At 42.5% G+C, this 23,149-nt stretch overlaps 1 protein-coding gene across 2 annotated transcripts; it reads left to right on the plus strand.

Moving 5' to 3' along the window:
* The first annotated feature begins 24 nt into the window (after positions 1–24).
* On the plus strand, positions 25–20,911 carry efcab7 (EF-hand calcium binding domain 7). Of its 2 annotated transcripts, XM_055861570.1 has the most exons (14): positions 25–283; positions 494–639; positions 955–1,166; positions 6,426–6,512; positions 6,673–6,865; positions 8,436–8,557; positions 10,717–10,858; positions 13,217–13,326; positions 14,125–14,285; positions 14,795–14,928; positions 15,207–15,355; positions 15,563–15,772; positions 18,794–18,901; positions 20,318–20,911. In XM_055861570.1, the coding sequence occupies exons 1-14, from the start codon at positions 153–155 to the stop codon at positions 20,396–20,398; spliced, it is 1,986 nt and encodes a 661-aa protein (XP_055717545.1). In that variant the 5' UTR covers positions 25–152; the 3' UTR covers positions 20,399–20,911. The 2 variants fall into 2 exon arrangements, with proteins under 2 accessions (XP_055717545.1, XP_055717546.1); XM_055861571.1 differs by having other exon boundaries at positions 175–639.
* Positions 20,912–23,149: the final 2,238 nt, after the last annotated feature.

A 23,149-nucleotide genomic window follows, 5' to 3' on the forward strand; every position in this document is an offset into this window, starting at 1 on the left:
TCTTATCTGCCGGTCATAATTACATCTCTTATCTTTAATATCAAAGTATTCGCATATAGTATTGAGTAAAAAATGATCTGTATCATTAAATACACCTATTTGTAAATATATGTTTTAAATTATTGTTTTATTTAAATTATAAGGGAAAATATATGGGAACCTTTCACATTTCTTGTTCCTTCCGATGTCCTTTTCTCGCGTCGCGAAATGTTTGTGTACATAGCAACTACAATACCGTTATTTCTGGTCCAAACTGTTGGAAGCAGTCATTTTTTTCAACGAGGTAAACATCTGTACATATGAAGTGCTTTTTAGTTGTTGCTGGTCGACTTGAATTATTACGAACCACCATATTTGCTGAGAATCTGGATGCTGCTGTCAGTGCTGAGTTCTCTGTCTGGCTAAGTAAGCCGGTTAGCTAACGTTCGATAGATAGATAGCTAGCTGTATAGCGAGATAACTAAACTGTGTGATTGACATATATTTCCGACAGAATGTCTCTACAGGCATCTTCTCAGTCAATCGGGATGCAGAAATGTACTGATGAGGAAACGTTCTACATGCACTGCAGAGCCGCCTACCTGACTGTATTTAGGTCTAGTCTGGCCAGTATCACCTCCAAACATCAGCTATGCCGTGGTAAGTAAACGTTCTCATCATTAGTCATTCGTTTTAGAATCAGAGGGCAATAATTTGTGTAGCTGCTAGCGTGATACTGGCTGCAGTAGCAATTATCACGTTCACAAACAGTCAGTAGCTAAGTAAATTATGCATATCAGTGAATTCTTCCACCACCTCATTATACTGCCTGCTTAGAATGTATAACCCCTCTGAATAGGCTACATCTAGTGGAAGTTACACTCCACTAAATGTTGTAGCTACTGAACAAAAAGACATCATCATTGCCAACTGTTATGAAAATATGTAAATTCATACATTTTCTATTTATCTTAGTCCTCCAGCAGGCAGGCAGAAATCCATCCCAGGCAACTCTCAACAAACACTGGACCCCAAGTACCACTAAGCTGAACTTTGATGATTTCTGTGAGATAGTGAAGAATGAGAGGCCGACAGAGGCGCACGAGTTGATGAGAGCCTTCAGAAAGATGGACATTAATGGAGATGGCTATATCTCACACAGTGAACTACACATAGTCCTCACTTCAGTAAGTACTGCCTCATTGAAGTCATTCTACATCATCCAGATATTTCTAGGTACAGTATAATACATTGAAATGAAAGTGTGATACATTGCAGATATGTACATGAATAGCTCCAACTTATGCACCTTTCAAACCAAGATGTTTTTCCTCCAACTTTAGCATCCTGACAACTTTAGCATCCCACCAACTTTTTTACAGCTTTTCTTTATATCTGAAAGATGTTGCCAGTACCTATCGCTCCACAAAAGCCGCAGACCTTGCACAGCAAGGGAAACAACTACTTCAAGGTCTCAGAGCAAGTGACGTCACCGATTGAAACGCTATTAGCACGTACCCCGCTAACGAGCTAGCCATTTCATACCGGTTACACGAGGCATGTCACCTCACCCATCTCTTCGCATAGCCCACCACCTGCACTGTTTTCTTAACCTATCTAGGACAGGGGTTCCGAGCCAGGTGTGGCTCTTTTGATTGCATCTGGCTCGCAGATAAAACAAAATATTCTCACTTTTTTAAAAATTATTATTATTATTTTTTTTTATCCCCTTTTCTCCCCAATTTTCGTGGTATCCAATCGCTAGTAATTACTATCTTGTCTCATCGCTACAACTCCCGTACGGGCTCGGGAGAGACGAAGGTCGAAAGCCATGCGTCCTCCGAAGCACAACCCAACCAAGCCACACTGCTTCTTAACACTATCTAGGACAGGACGCCAGCCGCACCAATGTGTCGGAGGAAACACCGTGCACCCGCCCCCCTCGGTTAGCGCGCACTGCGCCCGGCCCGCCACAGGAGTCACTGGAGCGCGATGAGACAAGGATATCCCTACCGGCCAAACCCTCCCTAACCCGGACGACGCTAAGCCAATTGTGCGTCGCCCCACGGACCTCCTGGTCGCGGCCGGCTGTGACAGAGCCTGGGCGCGAACCCAGAGACTCTGGTGGCGCAGCTAGCACTGCGATGCAGTGCTCTAGACCACTGCGCCACCCGAGAGGCCTATTCTCACTTGTTTTAATCCATCCATCGATTTTTCACTGCTCATGTCCTGTTCAGGGCTGCAGGAGCAATTGTCTATTATTTTAATTAAATGATACTGGCCTACGTTGGCCGTTGCTAGGTAAAACAGGTAAACGCCTCCTTTTGAATCAGTCTGCTCGGTCATTAGCTCAAAGCTAACCCTTCGACGAAGAAGATGGCGAAAAGGAAAAAAGATGACGAGTATCGTACATTTCAGGACGAATGGACCGAAGAATTCGCCTTTGTGGAGAGAGCAGGTTCTGCGGTGTGTCTAATTTGCAATGACAAAATTACATCGATGAAACGGTCTAATGTAAATTCAGAGGCTTATTATACTGACATTTAGTTGAATTCACTTTTAAAATATATTATGGCTCTCACTGAAATACATTTCCAAATTTTTTGCTTTCATGGCTCTCTTAGTCAAAAAGGTTCCCGACCCCTGCTCTAGCGCCACTCCTCCCACATTCCACTGAAAAGGCAGAGCGCGAAATTCAAAAAATATTTTTAAGAAATATTTAACTTTCACACATTAACAAGTCCAATACAGCAAATGAAAGATAAACATCTTGTGAATCCAGCCAACATGTCTGATTTTTTAAATGTTTTACAGCGAAAACACCATGTATATTTATGTTAGCTCACCACCAAATACAAAAAAGCACAGACATTTTTCACAGCACAGGTAGCTTGCACATAACCAACCAAGAACCAACCAAACTAACCAACTAACCAACCAAGAACCAACCAAACTAACCAAGAAACAACTTCATCAGATGACAGTCTTATAACATGTTATACAATAAATCTATGTTTTGTTCGAAAAATGTGCATATTTGAGGTATAAATCAGTTTTACATTGCAGCTACCATCACAGCTACCATGAGAAATAGCACCGAAGCAGCCAGAGTAATTATAGAAACCAACGTGAAATACCTAAATACTCATCATAAAACATTTCTGAAAAATACATGGTGTACAGCAAATGAAAGATAAACATCTTGTGAATCCAGCCAACATGTCTGATTTTTTAAATGTTTTACAGCGAAAACACCATGTATATTTATGTTAGCTCACCACCAAATACAAAAAAGCACAGACATTTTTCACAGCACAGGTAGCTTGCACATAACCAACCAAGAACCAACCAAACTAACCAACTAACCAACCAAGAACCAACCAAACTAACCAAGAAACAACTTCATCAGATGACAGTCTTATAACATGTTATACAATAAATCTATGTTTTGTTCGAAAAATGTGCATATTTGAGGTATAAATCAGTTTTACATTGCAGCTACCATCACAGCTACCATGAGAAATAGCACCGAAGCAGCCAGAGTAATTATAGAAACCAACGTGAAATACCTAAATACTCATCATAAAACATTTCTGAAAAATACATGGTGTACAGCAAATGAAAGACAAACATCTTGTGAATCCAGCCAATATTTCCGATTTTTTTTAGTGTTTTACAGCGAAAACACAATATAGCATTATATTAGCTTACTACAATACCCTACCACACAACCCCATTCATTCAACGCAAGGTTAGCGATGGCGAATAAACCAGCAAAAGATATACATTTTTTCACTAACCTTCATAAACTTCATCAGATGACAGTCCTATAACATCATATTACACAATACATATATGGTTTGTTTGAAAATGTGCATATTTAGAGCTGAAATCCGTGGTTATACATTGTGAAAACTTAGCATCTTTTTCCCAGAATGTCCGGATATATTTCTGACACTCACCTATTCTGACCAAATAACTATTCATAAACTTTACTAAAAAATACATGTTGTATAGGAAATGATAGATACACTAGTTCTTAATGCAATCGCCATGTTAGAATTCTAAAATTAACTTCATTACGACATGCAGCTTACGTTATAGCGAGAGAGCGCCCAAAATCTGGGCGCAAACTAATAGTAAACATGTTCGACAGATATATGAAATAACATCATAAATGGATCCTACTTTTGATGATCTTCCATCAGAATGTTGTACAAGGGTTCCTTTGTCCAGAACAATCGTTGTTTGGTTTTAGAATGGCCTTTTTCCCTATCGAATTAGCAAGCACACTAGCCAAGTGGCGCTAAGCTGTCCATCGTCACCAAACGCAGAGAACGCAACACGCCTAAACTCCCGAAAAAATTTCAATAATCGGATAAAACTATATTGAAAAAACATACTTTACGATGATATTATCACATTTATCAAATAAAATCAAAGCCGGAGATATTAGACGTCTATAGCGAATGCTTTTCAGAAGCCAATACTACTGACCTTTATGCGCTTCCTGAACAAAGGAATTTGGGGGTCATGTCATTCCAAGCTCTCTCTTTTGACCATAGAAATACCTAGAGACCCCATTTCACCTCTCACAGCCTATTGACATCTAGTGGAAGGCGTATGAAGTGCATGTATAGTCATAAATTTCAAGCAAATTGATAGGGAGGCCCTGGAACAGAGCCTCGATTTCAGATTTTTCACTTTCTGATAGGAAGTTTGCTGCAAAATGAGTTCTGTTTTACTCACAGATATAACTAAAACGGTTTTAGAAACTTGAGGGTTTTCTATCCAATAGTAATAATAATATGCATATTGTACGAGCAAGAATAGAGTACGAGGCCGTTTAAATTGGACACGATTTTTCCCCAAAGTGAAAATAGCGCCCTCTATCCTCAACAGGTTTTAACCACAACTTGATGGATCCATAAAGAATTATTGTGGTAAAAAATATCACTGAATGATGAAAATATGGAAATAAAGTAGGTTGATGCAATAGAAGGCATCAAATTGTGCTTATACTGAAACTCCCAAAGTCATCAAATTGTTATAATACATTTGAAGCAACCCACTGGGCTGACAGTGGTTGGACCAACGTAGAATAGACGCTGAATTGATGTCTATGCCCAGTGAGAATAGCCTACCCGCGTGTGGTCAACTATTTCAACACCGTTTTATGCTGCTTTGAGACGTGTGGGGACTCATCTTGATAAATCAATCAATGTCAGATTTATTTTTTTTACATGTATTTTTCTTCACAGAATCTCAGTTTGGATATTGGTTAGGCTATATTTAGGCTGTGGAAATGTTAGATACGTTGACGTGAGTGCTGCTCATGATCATCTTGTCTAGTTGGCTCATTCATTAGCACTGAACAGAACATTTTGCCAGCATGTTGTGTAGCTTAACAAGTGGATTATTTTGCTCTTCACTTGCCGCTAAGTAACCTAGGCCTACTCCTGGTCAAAAGCCTGTGACTTGTCTTAATCAGTCAATGTGATTTTTCTTCTCTGAATCGTCGTTTGTATATTTGGTTAATTCTCTGTCTGGGCAAATCAGTGGAGGTGGTACAGCTTGTCTATTTGTTTCCTCAAATATCACTGATCAGAAACATTTAGCATGCATTAATGTGGCCTAAATCAAGTGTAGACCTATTATTTTGCTTGATCGCGTATAGGCAACTTCAAAAGCCTGCGGACGTTGTGGAATATAAACACGAGACTCACATGCTTTTGAGAACATATAGATTGCTAGTATTTTCTATGGGTATCATGATGAAGATACTCTCATTGTAAAGTCCTGCGGCTGCTCCTAACAAAGCGGAGGAAGGTTAGGAAAGACATTAAACGTGGATAAAAAAAATCATGGTCTTGCTTTGGGCTCTGTTTTCAAAATATCACTTTTTTTATATGACAGCGGTTTCACACTTTGCCGTGATGCAAGTTGTGTGGGAAAAATATTTGGTGTATTCTATTTATATTTCATTGTATTCTTAGTCTACTATAAAATATATATGTTGAATGTGAACATGGGGCCTTGTCTGTGAACATAATAACTAATGATTTCATGTGCATGGCCATATTGCCTATAGGCTGCGCAGACCAGCAACATTATTAAACTCAAAATATGCTGTTCTATTCTTTTGAAAATATATTGTATTAGTCTTAAAATGTTTCTTAGGACCGAAAACAAATGAATAATGGATATTCAATGGATTTATTAAAATTGGCGTCCACCCACATGTTCACGGGAGATAGAAAAGGCTTGTCCCAGAAAGAATGTGGTAAAAATGGGACCGTATGAATTGGGTTCTAAAAAAACAGGTCAAGTCTGTCTGTAAAGGGTGTTAGGTCATCACAAGTTACTTACTTACACTGAAATCAAAGGCCCAATTCAGTCAATGGTATGTTGCTCAAAATTGATGATTAACTTTCTTGTTCTTCTAGAGAGGTGAAAAGATGGCTGCCAAGGAGGTGGATGCCATTTTTTCATTAGCTGATACCAACAAAGATGGCAAATTGGACTATGCCGAGGTGAGAATGGGATGAAAGTTTACTATTTTTACCATACTTTTTCCTTGCCCTTTACTATAGGCCTACATGCATTACTCTAATTGTACTCTTTAGCATGCACTTTCATGTATTATACAGCCTTAAAATAACAGCACTATATCATTGCCTGCTTGTGTCCCAGTTCTGCAGACTGATGGAGTCCACGGCAGAGCAGTGTCAGATTGCAGCTCTGGAGAGACTGGAGGCTGATGCCAAGCTGAAGAGGCAGAACTTTGGCAACGAGTTAGACAGCCCTCCAAAGAGCTTAGCGTCCACCGCTGTGACTGTCCCCCAGCCACCACACAAAACGGAGCCGGACATCACACTGAAGAAAGGTACTACAGATCTCTGGTAGAGGAGTGCTAGCCTAGAACAGTACTATGCATGTTTACACACACACACACACACACACACACAGACACACAGACACTCTCTCTTTCACACACACACACACACACACACACACACACACACACACACACACACACACACACACACACACACACACACACACACACACACACACACACACACACACACACTGCCTATAAGTGCTCTCTTCTGGAGTAGTGATAAGGAATAAGTAATAGGTCTGTTATTGATTGATTTTCCTCCCCTGATGACAAATCACCTCATTAAGACACTCCATGCATCATCATCTCCACACCATTACACCAGTTTGTTTGTAGGGAGGGGATTCTAAAGCATTGTGATTTAGGTAATCATATCTTCCATTATGAGGTAGGTTAACAGAGGGAGGGTTTGGGAGGAGGGTGTGTGTGTAACGTCCCCCACTGAGAGACCCAGGGTTCATATACATATACCTGGGTTCATATACTATTTGAAATCATTTCAAATACTATAACTGGACGTGATTGAGCTTGCCTGGCATAATGGAACCAATAGAGACGTTGCAAAACTGCAGACCCCGCCCATCTGGCGAAACAGTCAGGCGTACGCGAACGCTAAAAGTATTTGAAAGATTTCAAATAGTATTTGAACCCAGGTCTGAGCTACGGCCAGGCAGGGCGGGCCAGGGATGGGAAGATGGAGTGGGTTGCTTTAAGTGGTCAGTCTGTGTTCATGTTATTGATTGGGGCGATCCCTCAACGGCTCTCTGAGACCATGAGGGATTAAACAGTCATCTAAGGGAAGGTCTCTCTAACCAGAGCTGCAAAAATAAATGAGTTGTGAGATACTGGCTGGATTATCCATCTATTGATTTATCCGTCCTTTACGTGTTAACACGCTTCTGACACAGTTTACATGTGACCAAGGCCATGTAAGGCTTTTCTTGTGCTTCAAATGTTTTGACTGGTTATTTGGAGTGGATTTTTCACTGGTGTTGTTAGACTAGCTTATTCTGACTAGAAGTCTTGTTTTACCCCCACATAAAACGTCTTGGTTAAATTTCAATTTCATCAATACATAATTGTCTCCATTTTCCTAAACATTTATGATTTGATCCTTAAAACAGAGCCCTGTGATCAATACACATTAGATCTTTGACAAATACCTTGATAGTGGAGCCATTTATTTAACTGGTATGTTAAGACGGTATAGCTGATCACATTACTCTGCATCTCTCTTCGGTGGTCTGAGAAACAATCAAGCCCTAGATTATTGAATTTATATTTTCTGGTTTAAATTAGCAATGGAGGGAAAGTTGTACAAGATAATGGATTGGAAGGACTGTGATTGCACAATTTGTAATTTAGAATGCCTCCACAAATGAATTAACTAACGTGTTTGAACTTGAGATCACGTCTCACATTCTAATGATGGTGCTTGAGTAGCTCATCTTTTTTTTAGGTGTCCTTGGGTTTCTGGTGGGTTTCTTCTAGCTGGGTTCATCTGTTTTAGTTATAGATGTGTTTCTCCGGTGTGTGTCTGTATGTCTCTCAGACAGCAGATCGTCGTCCCGGCCCTCCTCAGCTCGCAGTAGACGGTCGTCACTGTCTAACGCCATCACCATGGCAGCCAGCAACACTAAGAGCATCAAGCTGGCAGAGCCCACATCTATACAGGTACTACAGCACTGGAACAGTCTGGACTCACATGTACATCGATCACACACTGGGTTATGGTTAACCTGTCTGTTCTCTCTGACAGAAATAATGTGGCTTAATAATTAATTGTCCGAGAGACGGTTGGGACGATGCATGTATGTACACTACCGTTCAAAAGTTTGGGGTCACTTAGAAATGCCCTTGTTTTTGGAAAAAATAAAATAAAATGTCCATTAAAATAATATCAAATTGATCAGAAATACAGTGTAGACATTGTTAAGGTTGTAAATGACTATTGTAGCTGGAAACGGCAGATTTTTAATGGAATATCTACATAGGTGTACAGAGGCCCATTATCAGCATTATCAATTTGATGTTATTTTCATGGACAAATTATGTGTTTTTCTTTCAAAAACAAGGACATTTCTAAGTGACCCCAAACTTTTGAACGGTAGTGTAACTGCAGTAAGACCAAGATCAGGGTCTTTTGTCTTTGAGTTCTCCTCCTGAGTTCCTCATTGTGCACCCATTAGGCCTACCCACTAATATCGGAGCAGAGCAAGGATCCACCATAGGTCCCTTCAGTAACAGCCCTGAAGTCCATTGCTCTGCTCTGATGTTAGTCCACTAGTAGATATCAGGGCCTGGAGCCAGGCAGCATTGTTGTTGCTGTTTTGTTGTCGTTGTGTGATGCCTTTTGGTGGCAAATTTACTCTGGGTCGGTCGATAAGTATAGAGTGTTGGTATTGATCCCATTCTCTTTGTTTGCACTCTTTTTGACTTCACCTTGGCTCGTTTTCTTTACTGCAACAAAACAAAAGAGAGAAAAACAATAGCTGTGCTCCTTGAACCTTCCTGGTCAGAGGAGTGTAATTGGAAAGTGCCAGATGGAGGAGAAGGGTAAACAATGTGTGTCTGGAGATTACCTGCTGGAAGGTCCTCTCATTGTACAGTATGTTGCTCCAGGCCTGTTCTGGGTTGATCATTGGGAGTTGGGAATGGGTAAGGCTGTCTAGAGCCATGTCTTAGGGCAAGGTAAGGATGTGTTTTAAAGGGAGGCAAGAAACCTTGTGGCCCTCAGAGGCCCTGTAAATTAGGGCTGGGGCCAGAGTAGAGTGACTGAGCGACAGGGGCCTGTATTGGGCTGATCTCTCTCTATGGGGGAATTATTTCAGACCCCTTAAAGTAGTGGATGTGACATGCGCCCGGGGCAGGTGGCCTGATTTGATATTGGGACTTCTATGGTTTGATCCGCTATATGTTTTATAACCTAACATAAATACTTTGAGGAAATAGCTTTGGTTTTAAGAGCTGACATTTTTTTTTCTGTCCACACACAGTTTGTTTGTTTCTTTAACTTGGTGATTGACAGGTCACCTAAAAAGATGCCATTCCGGACTGTAAGGACCACCAGCAGTTGTGTTTCATTGAATGTGTCTTCTATGGGTTAGGAATGAGAGCGCTTTTATGCTGTACATATCTGCATCTGAGATGGATGTTTGTGCTTTCTTTCAAATTATACAATTTCCCGAATATTAGGCCAACAATTCTGAGTGTGTTTAAATGTACTTGTCGAATAAAGGTGATTCTGATCACAGTTGTAATAGAGATTTAAAAAGCAGGCGGGAACAAAGATGGAATTCATAAACATTGTTCAATAACCACATTATGTTTCGGGAGGACAACTATTTAAACTATTTTGTTGAAAAAAAAAATATATCAAAGCTAAATGCAATTTTCCAATAATCTGGCCCATTAGATGAGGCCTTTGTTTTCAAGCTGTTGTCTCCATGCTGCCATCTGGTGGTTGTACTTAGTGGTCTACTTGTTGGTGTTGGGTACTGAACCAAGGTGCGGAAGCATAACATTATGAATATGCTCTCTGAATTAGCATATTTAATGTAGTGCCATCATGCCCATTTATATCTGTCTGTTTAACTGATTTCCAAGTGAGTTATCATTTATATTTGTGACTGGTTCAAATTCAAAATGATGCATCCCTGTAATATTTACTTCTCAGGGTGTCGGTTTCCTCCGGTTTTGAAACCACCTGCACTAATGCATTGTTCAAGGATTGTAGGCCATTTTGTGAGCTTTTCATACATTATGTCAGTTAAAAGTCCCACTGTGATATTAAAGCAGTTTTTGATAATAAAAAAACGTCTCCCCTTTGCCAGGACTGGCATCACACCTGTATGAAGGGCAGTTTCTTCCTTGAGGAGGATGGAGGCATCACGTCCCTGCAATACCGTCTCACCGTCCCCCAGACAGCCACCGTCTACCTCACCATCAGACCTCTCAACCTTAGCCAGAGACTTGGTAAGTCTACCTCACCATCAGACCTCTCAACCTTAGCCAGAGACTTGGTAAGTCTACCTCACCATCAGACCTCTCAACCTTAGCCAGAGACTTGGTAAGTCTACCTCACCATCAGACCTCTCAACCTTAGCCAGAGACTTGGTAAGTCTACCTCACCATCAGACCTCTCAACCTTAGCCAGAGACTTGGTAAGTCTACCTCACCATCAGACCTCTCAACCTTAGCCAGAGACTTGGTAAGTCTACCTCACCATCAGACCTCTCAACCTTAGCCAGAGACTTGGTAAGTCTACCTTACCATCAGACTCTCAACCTTAGCCAGAGACTTGGTAAGTCTACCTCACCATCAGACCTCTCAACCTTAGCCAGAGACTTGGTAAGTCTACCTCACCATCAGACTCTCAACCTTAGCCGGACTTGGTAAGTCTACCTTACCATCAGACTCTCAACCTTAGCCAGAGACTTGGTAAGTCTACCTCACCATCAGACCTCTCAACCTTAGCCAGAGACTTGGTAAGTCTACCTCACCATCAGACTCTCAACCTTAGCCAGAGACTTGGTAAGTCTACCTTACCATCAGACTCTCAACCTTAGCCAGAGACTTGGTAAGTCTACCTCACCATCAGACCTCTCAACCTTAGCCAGAGACTTGGTAAGTCTACCTCACCATCAGACCTCACAAGCTTAGCCAGAGACTTGGTAAGTCTACCTCACCATCAGACTCTCAACCTTAGTCAGAGACTTGGTAAGTCTACCTCACCATCAGACCTCTCAACCTTAGCCAGAGACTTGGTAAGTCTACCTCACCATCAGACTCTCAACCTTAGTCAGAGACTTGGTAAGTCTACCTCACCATCAGACTCTCAACCTTAGTCAGAGACTTGGTAAGTCTACCTCACCATCAGCACGGTTGGGTAGGTTACTTTCTAAATGTAATCTGTTAGTTACTAGTTACCTGTCCAAAATTGTAATCAGTAATGCCACTTTTTGATTGCCCAAACTCAGTAATGTAATCTGATTACTGTCAGTTAACCTTAATAGGCATTAGAAGAAGAAGACAAATGTGCCTCTTGATGATTTTGTTGTCATGGAGGACTGATTGGGCTCATTGCTTCGAGTTGAAAAATAAATGTTGCTCTCATGGAATGGCATGCTTTGAGCACTACTGAAAAGTGCTATTTGCATGTGAAATGAATGCCATATGCTGCATTTGCTATTGGCCTATTGTTTACCTTTTTGTTGGTGATATCTTGATAATATGCAGTTGTTTAAGTGTTACAAAAGTGTGCGAGTTTGAGAATGTGTCCATTAGGCCTATGGACTTTTTTTAGTTTTTTTAATCAGCAAAAAATGTATTGAGCAATAAAATCCCCACTCGTGGTCTTCTTAAATTCAACTAGTTTATGACAGTATGGAGCACAATACCATGGAGGAGTTTAGAAGAGAGACACTCCCTCAAACTTTTATTCCATAGGCTAGGATCCACGTGGACCGCTGGGATCCGCGCAACTATGCTGCCGTTGCAAGAGCGTATTTTTCACTGGCTGTCCACTGGTCGCAAAAAACAATGATTCATAGGCAGCTTAAACTTCCTCAATTCAACCATTATTAGGTTAAAATACACATACGACCACAATCTGTAAGGCCCAAATAGCTAAATGAGCGAGCAACAGTTTGATTCAAATTTTTTATTTATTTATTATTTAACCTTTATTTAACTAGGCAAGTCAGTTAAGAACAAATTCTTATTTTCAATGATGGCCTACCCCAGCCAAACCCTAACCTGGACAACGCTGGGCCAATTGTGCGCCACCATATGGGACTCCCAATCACGACCGGTTGTGATACAGCCTGGAATCGAACCAGGGTCCGTAGTGACGCCTCTAGCACTGAGATGCAGTGCCTTAGACCGCTGCGCCACTTGGGAGCACCACATCATTGCACTATGTAGATACTCTATCAATAATAAGTGATATCCATATCGCCTGTCGTACATGCCTCCAAGCGTTTATTCAAATTGGATGTATAATCTTTGGATGCCGCCAGCAGTTGCACCATTGGAAGACATAGCTTGGACTGTAGCCTGCAAAAACCTTAATCCAGCTCTTTTCTTGTGATCTATCAAACGCATTCTGTGTGTCATCATATGACTTGTGTCATACATATTTTTTCCGCAAACATCCTTCCTAAACTTAAAAGTAATCCTAGATATTTTAGCTGGTAACGGATTACAGTTAGTTTTTTTGTAATCCGTTACTCCCCAACCCTGACCATCAGACCCCCCCAATGTTTTGATATTTGCAATTGAGGACTGGAATGTAACCTTTTTGCAATGTAACCTTTTTGTCTTGTTTCTTAGAAAAGCCCTCATCCTGGATGTCGGTGGACACAGCTGTCTTTCTGGTGTCAGGAAAAGACACTAAAGAGGACTCCACTTTGGTGTGTTTCACTGAGTCAAGAGACAAAGAGGTCAGTCCTTAATTATTGTATATGTCATGCATGATGACCATTTTCAAATGAAACAACCTCCAATTTAGAGAGAGAGAGAGTATATTTGTAGTAGAGGTCTTCATGGGTCCGGGTGGACTCGATTGGATTCGGGTCTGAAATTCGAACTTGTTCCTCAGGTCCGGGACGTGTCCTGTTTGATTATCGACCACGGTTCTGCATAGCATATTTATTTTACTCTAACAGGGTGAATTTATTGATTTATAGAAGGCTTGACTGATGAACATACTTTTTTTTTGTCATTCTGGTCCAATCGAGTCTGGTCTAGACCCGGATCCGTTAGGGTCTGATTGTCCTCCGGCCTGTCCGGGTGCAACTTTTTGGACCTATGAAGACCTCTAATTTGAATTATAAACTGGTTGGTTCGAGCCCAGAATGCTGATTGGCTGACAGCCATGGTATATTAGACCGTATACCACGGGTATGACAAAACATTTATTTTTACTGCTCTAATTATGTTGGTAACCAGTTTATAATGGCAATAAGGCACCTCAGAGGTTTGTGGTATATGGTTTATAGCCCTTAGTGATGCGTAGTGCCTAAGAACAGCCCTTAGCCGTGGTATATTGGCCATATATCACACCCCCTCATGCATTATTGCTTAAGTATAGCATGAGAATAGCCTTTCATAGACAAACTGGCTCTCTCAGAAATGTGTTTACTGACCTCTAGTGGCCAGCTGTGATACCGTTCATCTCCAGTGATTTTGTACAAAACTTAAATTGAAAAACCTAACAAACATATTGTTCCTGAAAACAGAAGTGCTGCTGGAAGGGGGAGATGAGTGCTGGTACCTACTGCCTCCTTCCCTTCACCACAGGCTGTAGGCTGAGGAAGAGGACCAGGAAGAGCGTGTCTAAACCTGTCACGCTGGTCAACAGGACTGACACGGGGGAGCTGGACCTCACTAGGGACTTCAGGTGAGTTATACACCCCTAACTGTTACACACCTGCTAGAAATTATGAGGAGTAATAGTATACAGTATTAACACCAGTATCACTATATGTTATTCATTGCAAAATGAAAACACTCGAAGCAGACCAAACTCTTTGGTCCTTTAAAAACTTGCTGTATGTAAAATATTGTGTGCTATTGGTTAGAAACTAAATGGATGTGACTCTGGATGACAACATAATGATGTTTGTTTCCAACATTAGGGCTGAAGTTAAATTCGCTTCATGTTTTGTTTCCTTGCCACGATACTAATAAGTATAGCAACACTGGTATCGTCCTGGCCCTAGTAGTTGCCCTGTACAATGTGGACCGTGAACCATAAATTCGTTATCAGAGGCAAAATATTTGTATTATTGTGAAAGGTGCTGAATGTTGTGTATTAATCTCCACAGTACATTTCAAATGTGCCGCTCTATATCTGTGAAGAGGATTCAGACAGGGGCTGACCTGGGCAATGCTTCCTTCCTACCACAGGGGGGTGCTGTCTGATATCTTTGAGGTGATAGACCTGGATGGGAACGGCCTCCTCAGCCTGGAGGAGTACAATTTCTTTGAGCTCAGGACCAGTGGAGAGAACTGTGATGAGGAAGCATGGGCTGTCTGCAAAGGTGAAATATACCTGATGTATTCAAATAGATAATATAGTAGACTGCTATCATATGCCACCAGGTCATGTGTTGTTCCAGCATCGTGCTGATCTTGTTTTCTTTAATAAATGCGAGTCAAACCAGGCTGTTTTGAAAATGAAATGATTATTGTTTAGATTGAGTCTGATGGCAGTTTGACTTGGGCCTAAAGAACACACTACCTGTCTGGTGTATTAGTTGAATTTGGTTCAATTGATTCTTCAAGTAGTTCATGACTCCTCTATGTGACTCCCTCCCAGAGAACTTTGACACCCGGAAGAACCAGCTCAGTCGTCAGGGCTTCATGGAGCTCAACCTGATGGAGGCCAGCGAGAGAGGGGGGGACCCCACAGACCTCTGGGTAACGCTGGAGGCCATGGGCTACAACCGCAATCTGGAGATGGTGGAGGTGGGTCCTAGTGCTAGACACACACACACTGTTCCTTTGTGTGTATTAGCCGCTGGTAGTAGCAGCACACAGAGCAGTAGCACTCAGCAGTACCATAGCACATCAAATATCAGACCAATACATACCTCCATTGAATCATCACAAATTGACTAACAATATTGTCTAACAAGTGCAGTATAAATGAATGAATCCATCTTTCTCCCCTAGGCGTGTCCGTTCCTGATAGATGTTTACTGTGAGGAGGGTCAGTGTACTCTGCAGCCGGTCAGTCTGGAGTCAGGCCACAGGATCCTGAACACAGCCCTGCAGAGGTCCATCACGGCCAGGTCAGAGGTCAAAGCCCTCAGGGGTCAGGAGAACATCCTGGTCTACACCTACAGAGGAGAACACAGGATCTCCACCGTCATCGCCAACAAGGTGAAGGAAACTAGAATACATACTATTTGATTTTTTTGCATTGTGTTTTCAGAGGTTTTATTGAACCAACAAGATGATCATCCACTAGAGGGGATGTTCTGTATTTACTCTGATGATTGTGGGGCTCCATGGGGTGGCAGGTAGCCTAGTGTTTAGAGTGTTGGGCCAGTAACCGAAAGGTTGCAAGATCGAATCACCGAGCTGACAAGGTAAAAATCTGTCGTTCTGCCCCTGAACAAGGCAGTTAACCCACTGTTCCTAGGCCGTCATTGAAAATAAGAATTTGTTCTTAACTGACTTGCCTAGTTAAATAACGGTAAAATAAATAAATAGTGATTCCTTCATATTTTTTATACACACTAGCCTGTTGAAGAAAAAAACTTGGAGGTATCTTCATTTATCTGATCCGCTTTCAACCAAGTCTGTTTTTACATATTTCTGTATGTAAATTTGACCTGTAGGGAATTCTTTACAAGCCTACAACACCGGCTCTGACAGTCGTCGGTGTGGCAAGGCTTGCAAACTATTACGAACTACTAAGGGAAACCCAGCCGCGAGCTGCTCAGTGACGTGAGCCAACCAGACAGGCTAAATGCCTTTTATGCTCGCTTCGAGGCAAGTAACACTGCATGCATGAGAGCACCAGCTGTTCCAGACGACTGTGTTATCACGCTCTCCATAGCCGATGTGAGGAAGACCTTTAAACAGGTCAACATTCACAAGGCCGCGGGGCCAGACGGATTACCAGGACATGTACTCAGAGCATGCGTGGACCAACTGGCAAGTGTCTTCACTGATATTTTCAACCTTTCCCTGACCGAGTCTGTAATACCTAGATGTTTCAAGCAGACCACCATAGTCCCTGTGCCCAAGAAAGTGAAGGTAACCTGCCTAAATGACTACCGCCCCGTAGCACTCACGTCGGTAGCCATGAAGTCCTTTGAAAGACTGGTCATGGCTCACATCAACACCATCATCCCGGAAACCCTAGGCCCATTCCAATTTGCATACCGCCACAACAGATCCACAGATGATGCAATCTCTATTGCACTCCACACTGCCCTTTCCCACCTGGACAAAAGGAACACTTATGTGAGAATGTTGTTTATTGACTACAGCTCAGCGTTCAACACCATAGTGCCCACAAATCTCATTACTAAGCTAAGGACCCTGGGACTAAACACCTCCATCTGCAACTGGATCCTGGACTTCCTGACGGGCCGTCTCCAGGCGGTAAGGGTAGGCAACAACACATCTGCCAGGCTAATCCTCAACACGGGGGCCCCTCAGGGGTGTGTGCTTAGTCCCCTCCTGTACTCCCTGTTCACCCACGACTGTGTAGCCAAGCACGACTCCAACACCATTAAGTTTACTGACGACACAACGGTGGTAGGCCTGATCACCAACAACAATGAGACAGCCTATAGGGAGGAGGTCAGAGACCTGGCAGTGTGGTGTCAGGACAACAACCTCTCCCTCAATGTGAGCAAGACAAAGGAGGTGATCGTGAACTACAGGAAAAGGAGGGCCGAACACGCCCCCATTCACTTCGACAGAGCTGTAGTGGAGAGGGTCGAGGGTTTACACATCACAAACAAACTATCATGGTCCAAACACACCCAAACAGTCGTGAAGAGGGCACTGCAAGGCCTTTTCCCCCTCAGGAGGCTGAAAAGATTTGGCATAGGTCCCCATATCCTCAAAAAGTTCTGCAGCTGCACCATTGAGAGCATCTTGACCGGTTGCATCACCGCCTGGTATGGCAACTTCTCGGAATCCAACCGTAAGGCGCTACAGAGGGTAGTGTGTACGGCCCAGTACATCACGAGGGCCAAGCATCCATCCAGGACCTATGTACTAGGTGGTGTCAGAGGAAGGCCCAAAGAATTGTCGGACTCCAGTTACCGACAATTCGGTAACTGTTCTCTCTGCTACCGCACGGCAAGTGGTACCGGAGCGCCAAGTCTTGGTCCAAAAGGCCCATACCCCCAAGCCATAAGACTGCTGAACAATTAAATAAATGCCCGCCCCCTTTGTTTTTACACTGCTGCTACTCGCTGTTTATTATCTATGCATAGTCACTTTACCCCTACCTACATGTACAAATTACCTTGACTAACCTGTAACCCCGCACATTGACTCGGTACCCCCTGTATATAGCCTCGTTATTGTTATTTTACTGTGTTACTTAAAAAAAAAATGTTTTACTTTAGTTTGTTTAGTAATTATTTTCTTAACCAACAATGCAGGTAAGAAAATAGAGTTAAGGGCTTGTAAGTAAGCATTTCATGCTAAGGTCTGCGCCTGTTGTATTTGGCGCATGTGACAAATAATATTTGATTTGAAAAATGTGTGTACATTAGACCTCCAACGTCATACATTGCTGCTAGTCTTGAACTGGTGAGGAGTGAGTCCATTCTCACATAATGCTGTAATTGATATGCAGCTTACGCCTCCATTCACATGGCAACAGGATCCACACTGTGAGAATCTTATGGTCACATAGTGGGCAGAATAGTTCATGTGTGGAGCATCAAGATCATCAGAAGTGCTGCAGTTTCTTTTTGATTTAGTAGACCGTTTTTCTCCATGTACCTGGTAATACTATACTGTAGGAGGCATGTGTTATACTTTTTCAAATTAGCTTAGTAGTGAAAGCAGCCAGCAGTGAAATGTCTGGGTGCTGGGTTTAGTAAGGAAATACTGTAGCCAGCAGTGAAGGGCCTGAGTGCAGGGTTTAGTAAGGAAATACTGTAGCAAGCTTGGTATCACAGCTCGTAAAGGAAATGTAGCAATCCATATGCATGGTTAAATGAACTGGTTTGAATTGTCCACCCACTTAGGCTACAACCAGCCCGTTTCCCCAGTCACTGGGCCATCATGTTAGCCTGGTTAAACCAGACTAAACGCTGCACTCGCAATGGGTTAAAGACTCAGTCTGGCTTGACCAGGCTACCATGACATTACCTATTGTTCTTTATGTAACAGTTCATGTGAAATCTCCCCTCTGTACTATTGCAGACCAACCAGAAGGTGACGGTGCACGTGAACAACGAGCAGAGTAAGAACTGCAGCAGCAGCAGAGGGATGAGTGTGTTCGCTGTGGAGGTCCCTGCTAGAACCAAGATGGTGAGATGCTGTACTCAAAGAACACACTGTCCCATAGTACGGAGGTTGAGCTGTCTCCTATTCTTTCTTCTGCTTGATTCAGCAAAATGTTAAGAAAGTTTATCATTATTTTTAGGCTTCATAGTTTGTGGGATGTACACTACATGACCAAAAGTATGTGGACACCTGCTCGTTGAACATCTCATTGCAAAATCATGGGCATTAATATGGAGTTGGTCCCACCTTTGCTGCTATAACAGCCTCCATTCTTCTGGGAAGGCTTTTCACTAGATGTTGGAACATTAATGCAGGGACTTGCTTCCATTCAGCCACAAGAGCATTAGTGACGTCAGGCACTGATGTTGGGAGATTAGGCCTGGCTCGCAGTCGGCGTTCCAATTCATCCCAAAGGTGTTCGATGGGGTTGAGGTCAGGGCTCTGTGCAGGCCAGTCAAGTTCTTCCACACCGATCTCGACAAACCACTTCTGTATGGACCTCGCTTTGTGCACGTGGGCATTGTCATGCTGAAACCGGAAAGGGCCTTCCCCAAACTTTTGCCACAAGGCTGGAAGCACAGAATCGTCTAGAATGTAATTGTATGCTGTAGCATTAAGATTTCCCTTTACTGTAACTAAGGGGCCTAGCCCGAAACATGAAAAACAGCCCCTGACCATTATTCCTCCTCCACCAAACTTTACAGTTGGCACTATGCATTCGGGCAGGTAGTGTTCTCCTAGCATCCGCCAAACCCAGATTTGTCCGTCGGACTGCCAGATAGTGAAGTGTGATTCATCACTCCAGAGGATGCGTTTCCACTGCTCCAGAGTCCAATAGTGGCGAGCTTAACACCACTCCAGCCAATGCTTGGCATTGCGCATGGTGAACTTAGGCTTGTGAAAGGCTGCTTGGCCATGGAAACCCATTTCATGAAGCCTAGACGTTTACTCTTCACAATAACAGTACTTACAGTTGACCGGGGCAGCTCTAGCAGAGCAGAAATTTGACAAACTGACTTGTTGGAAAGGTGGTATCCTATGACGGTGCCACGTTGAATGTCCCTGAGCTCTTCAGTAAGGCCATTCTACTGCCAATGTTTGTCTATGGAGATTGCATGGCTGTGTGCTCGATTTTATACACCTGTCAGCAACGGGTGTGGCTGAAATAGCCAAATCCAGTCATTTGAATGGGTGTCCACATACATTTGTGTATATATAGTGTATGTTAAATAGACAGATTTGACCTCCATTGAGCAGTTAATGCCCTATTTCTCCCGTTGTGTAACATCTGTTGATGGGTGTAAAGGAGAAATCAACCACACTTGCTCTCTCTTAAGAGGAAACAGAAGCAATACATTACTTCAAGAAGCATTCAAGTTTCTCAATGGGGCAAGTGTAATAATGGTTTTCACTTTAAATGGTCTTTGTCATGTCTCTCAGGTGTGCCAGCATGTCCTGCCCATCAACGAGCACCAGGAGTGGACCTACAGCTGTGTGGAGAGCATTATACCATGCCAGTGAAACAGTGATAGACAGCAACCCTAATATTACCATGGTACTTTATTAAACATACTAATACAAAGGGACAGTGGGCCAAAAGCTATTTATAGCCAACGGGAAACTGAATTAATGAATAATACTATATGTATGTAACATGTGCCTTTGTGATAGTGGTGTGTAGTTGTTTTTCCATGGAATTGTATGAAATTATGTTGATTTGAAAAATCTTTAATTGAACTATAATAGAGATTCTGTAGATAATGATACTGAACTTATATTTGCACTATGATTTATAATATTTTTAACACTCAATTTTCATTGTACTGTGACTCCTATAATAATGTGTATAACTTTTCAATAGTACATAGTTTTATCACATGCCTTTATATACGAATATGATGTGCATTGTAACGTGTTTTAACAAGTGTGCTCAAGTCTCATATTTACAAACAATATGCTATATCTCTAACAATATTACATTATTACGTATGTCAGTCAAAACTCAAAAATAAATCTCTAATTTAAAATAATGGAGTAACTTGTAGACATTGTGAGATGCCTATTCACCACACTGCTCTGGAGCCTTGTTCACCGCACTGCTCTGGAGCCTTGTTCACCGCACTGCTCTGGAGCCTTGTTCACCGCACTGCTCTGGAGCCTTGTTCACCGCACTGCTCTGGAGCCTTGTTCACCGCACTGCTCTGGAGCCTTGTTCACCGCACTGCTCTGGAGCCTTGTTCACCGCACTGCTCTGGAGCCTTGTTCACTGCACTGCTCTGGAGCCTTATTCTTGCACCATTTTCACACTACTGAGCACTGGCCTGGTTACACATCCACCATAGCTGCTGGAACCATGTTTCAAAGAATAATGTAGCACAGAACGGTTCAGGTTGTCTTGATAGTGCAACAAGGGTGTGAGAGCCCTGTGAGAGTTGCCTGGCAGTCAGACACGCCTGTGTGCTCTTCCCTTAGGCCTCAACTTTTGACACTGCTGATCAGAGTTGCACTGCACTGGCCTAGTTGCTGTAATCATGCTGGAAAGGCCAGCACAGTACAGTTCGGGTTCAGACGATAGTTTGAGAAGGGTGGCTGTGAGAGCCCTGCTGCTGCCTGGCCTGCCTGGCAGTCGACTACATTCCTGTGCTCCTCACTGAGGCCTGCACTTTATTCTCCTTTAGCGCTGAGCACAGTCTTCTTGACCTCCTATTAATAGCTTGCAGGCCATTACTTTGCCCTTTGACTTTTTTTCTACTGTAACTGTAGAACTCACTGGTAAATGTCACATGACGTGAGCTGTATTTAATCTGCTGAGCGCCACTCCACTCTTCCTTTCTCACTACCAAATGTTTAGTAGCGCTTTACCTCACAGTCCTCTTTTAGCTGGAACAGTGATGGCACTGCGATAGTAATGCATGCTCTCTGGGAGGCCTTATTGCCTGGTATCAAACCTTAACCAAGTGGCTCTGGTTTCAGTTAATCCCCAAGAAAGCAATTATGATGTAATTACTAATGTGTAATGTCTGAGGTAATACCTTGTTAATAATGGGCTGTGAATGAAAGAGTTTCAGAAAGTGTAGCAACCATTCTGAGCAGTTAAATGTCACAATGGGCTAATTCCTTCTACATACATGTTCATTTAGACATGTTTTTCAAGTGTTTCAATGATTGATTGCAACGTTCGATGACCTCACCACTGCCCTCTTGCGTGTTATTTTTTTGATTTATCAAATAAGAGTGCTGCGTCACGATGACAGCCAGGCCCTGTTAATAAACTGCACTGCTTTTACTTGATGTGGTGTTCAAACAGTGATTGATGCAATAGAGAAACTAGACGGTGACCTCGCCTGGCCTCTGTCACAACAACCGCATACCCCACGTGCTTCTGATTGTTGGGCTGGTTCTAACACTGGGCAAGAAGTAGCTGAAACATCCCCAAGAATCTCAGTAGCTTGCTTTATTTTTTGTGCGTGTTTTTTTTTTAGGGGGAGGGGGGGGGGGGGTTGTCTCTTTGTTGGAACATGGGTTGACTCAAGTGCTATGGCATGGTTGCTCATTGCCTTACTGACTTGCAGTTTTAAAAGGGTGGTTCATCACAAAATCAAAGATTGTTAGACATTTTTTTTATATATCTGTTAAGTTTGTCCCGACCTGTTATATGCACTAGGAGATACATGGAAATGTTTTGTCTAATTCCATCTCATTATTTGATGCCGTACAGAATCAATCAAATCCTCACTGAGAAAACAACCTACAGTGTCAATGAACCCATGTGTTGTAGACAAACACACGAGTGGCGCAGCAGTCTAAGGCACTGCATCTCAGTGCAAGAGGTGTCACTACAATCCCTGGTTCAAATCCAAGCTGTATCACATCTGGCCGTGATTGGGAGTCCCATAGGGTGGCGCACACGTCCGGGTTTGGCCGGGGTAGGCCATCATTGTAAATAAGAATTTGTTCTTAACTGACTTGCCTGGTTAAATAAAGGTTACATTAAAAATTACAAATAAACACCAAAATGGTCCTAGGGCAGCGGTAGCCAACCCTGTTCCTGGAGTGCCACAGGGACTGCAGGAATTTGTTCCAACTAGGGACACCACCTGGATAGAAGCACAATCATTTCGCTACACCTGCAATAACATCTGCTAAACACGTGTATGTGACCAATAAAATTTGATTTGACACCTGACCAACTGAGTTAATTGATCAGTTCAGTGATTGCCTAAATTCAACACACCTGGTCTTCCAAGTCGGTTAAAACATTAACTTTAGGAC

Source organism: Salvelinus fontinalis, chromosome 14, assembly GCF_029448725.1.
Source record: "Salvelinus fontinalis isolate EN_2023a chromosome 14, ASM2944872v1, whole genome shotgun sequence".
Taxonomy (NCBI): domain Eukaryota; kingdom Metazoa; phylum Chordata; class Actinopteri; order Salmoniformes; family Salmonidae; genus Salvelinus; species Salvelinus fontinalis.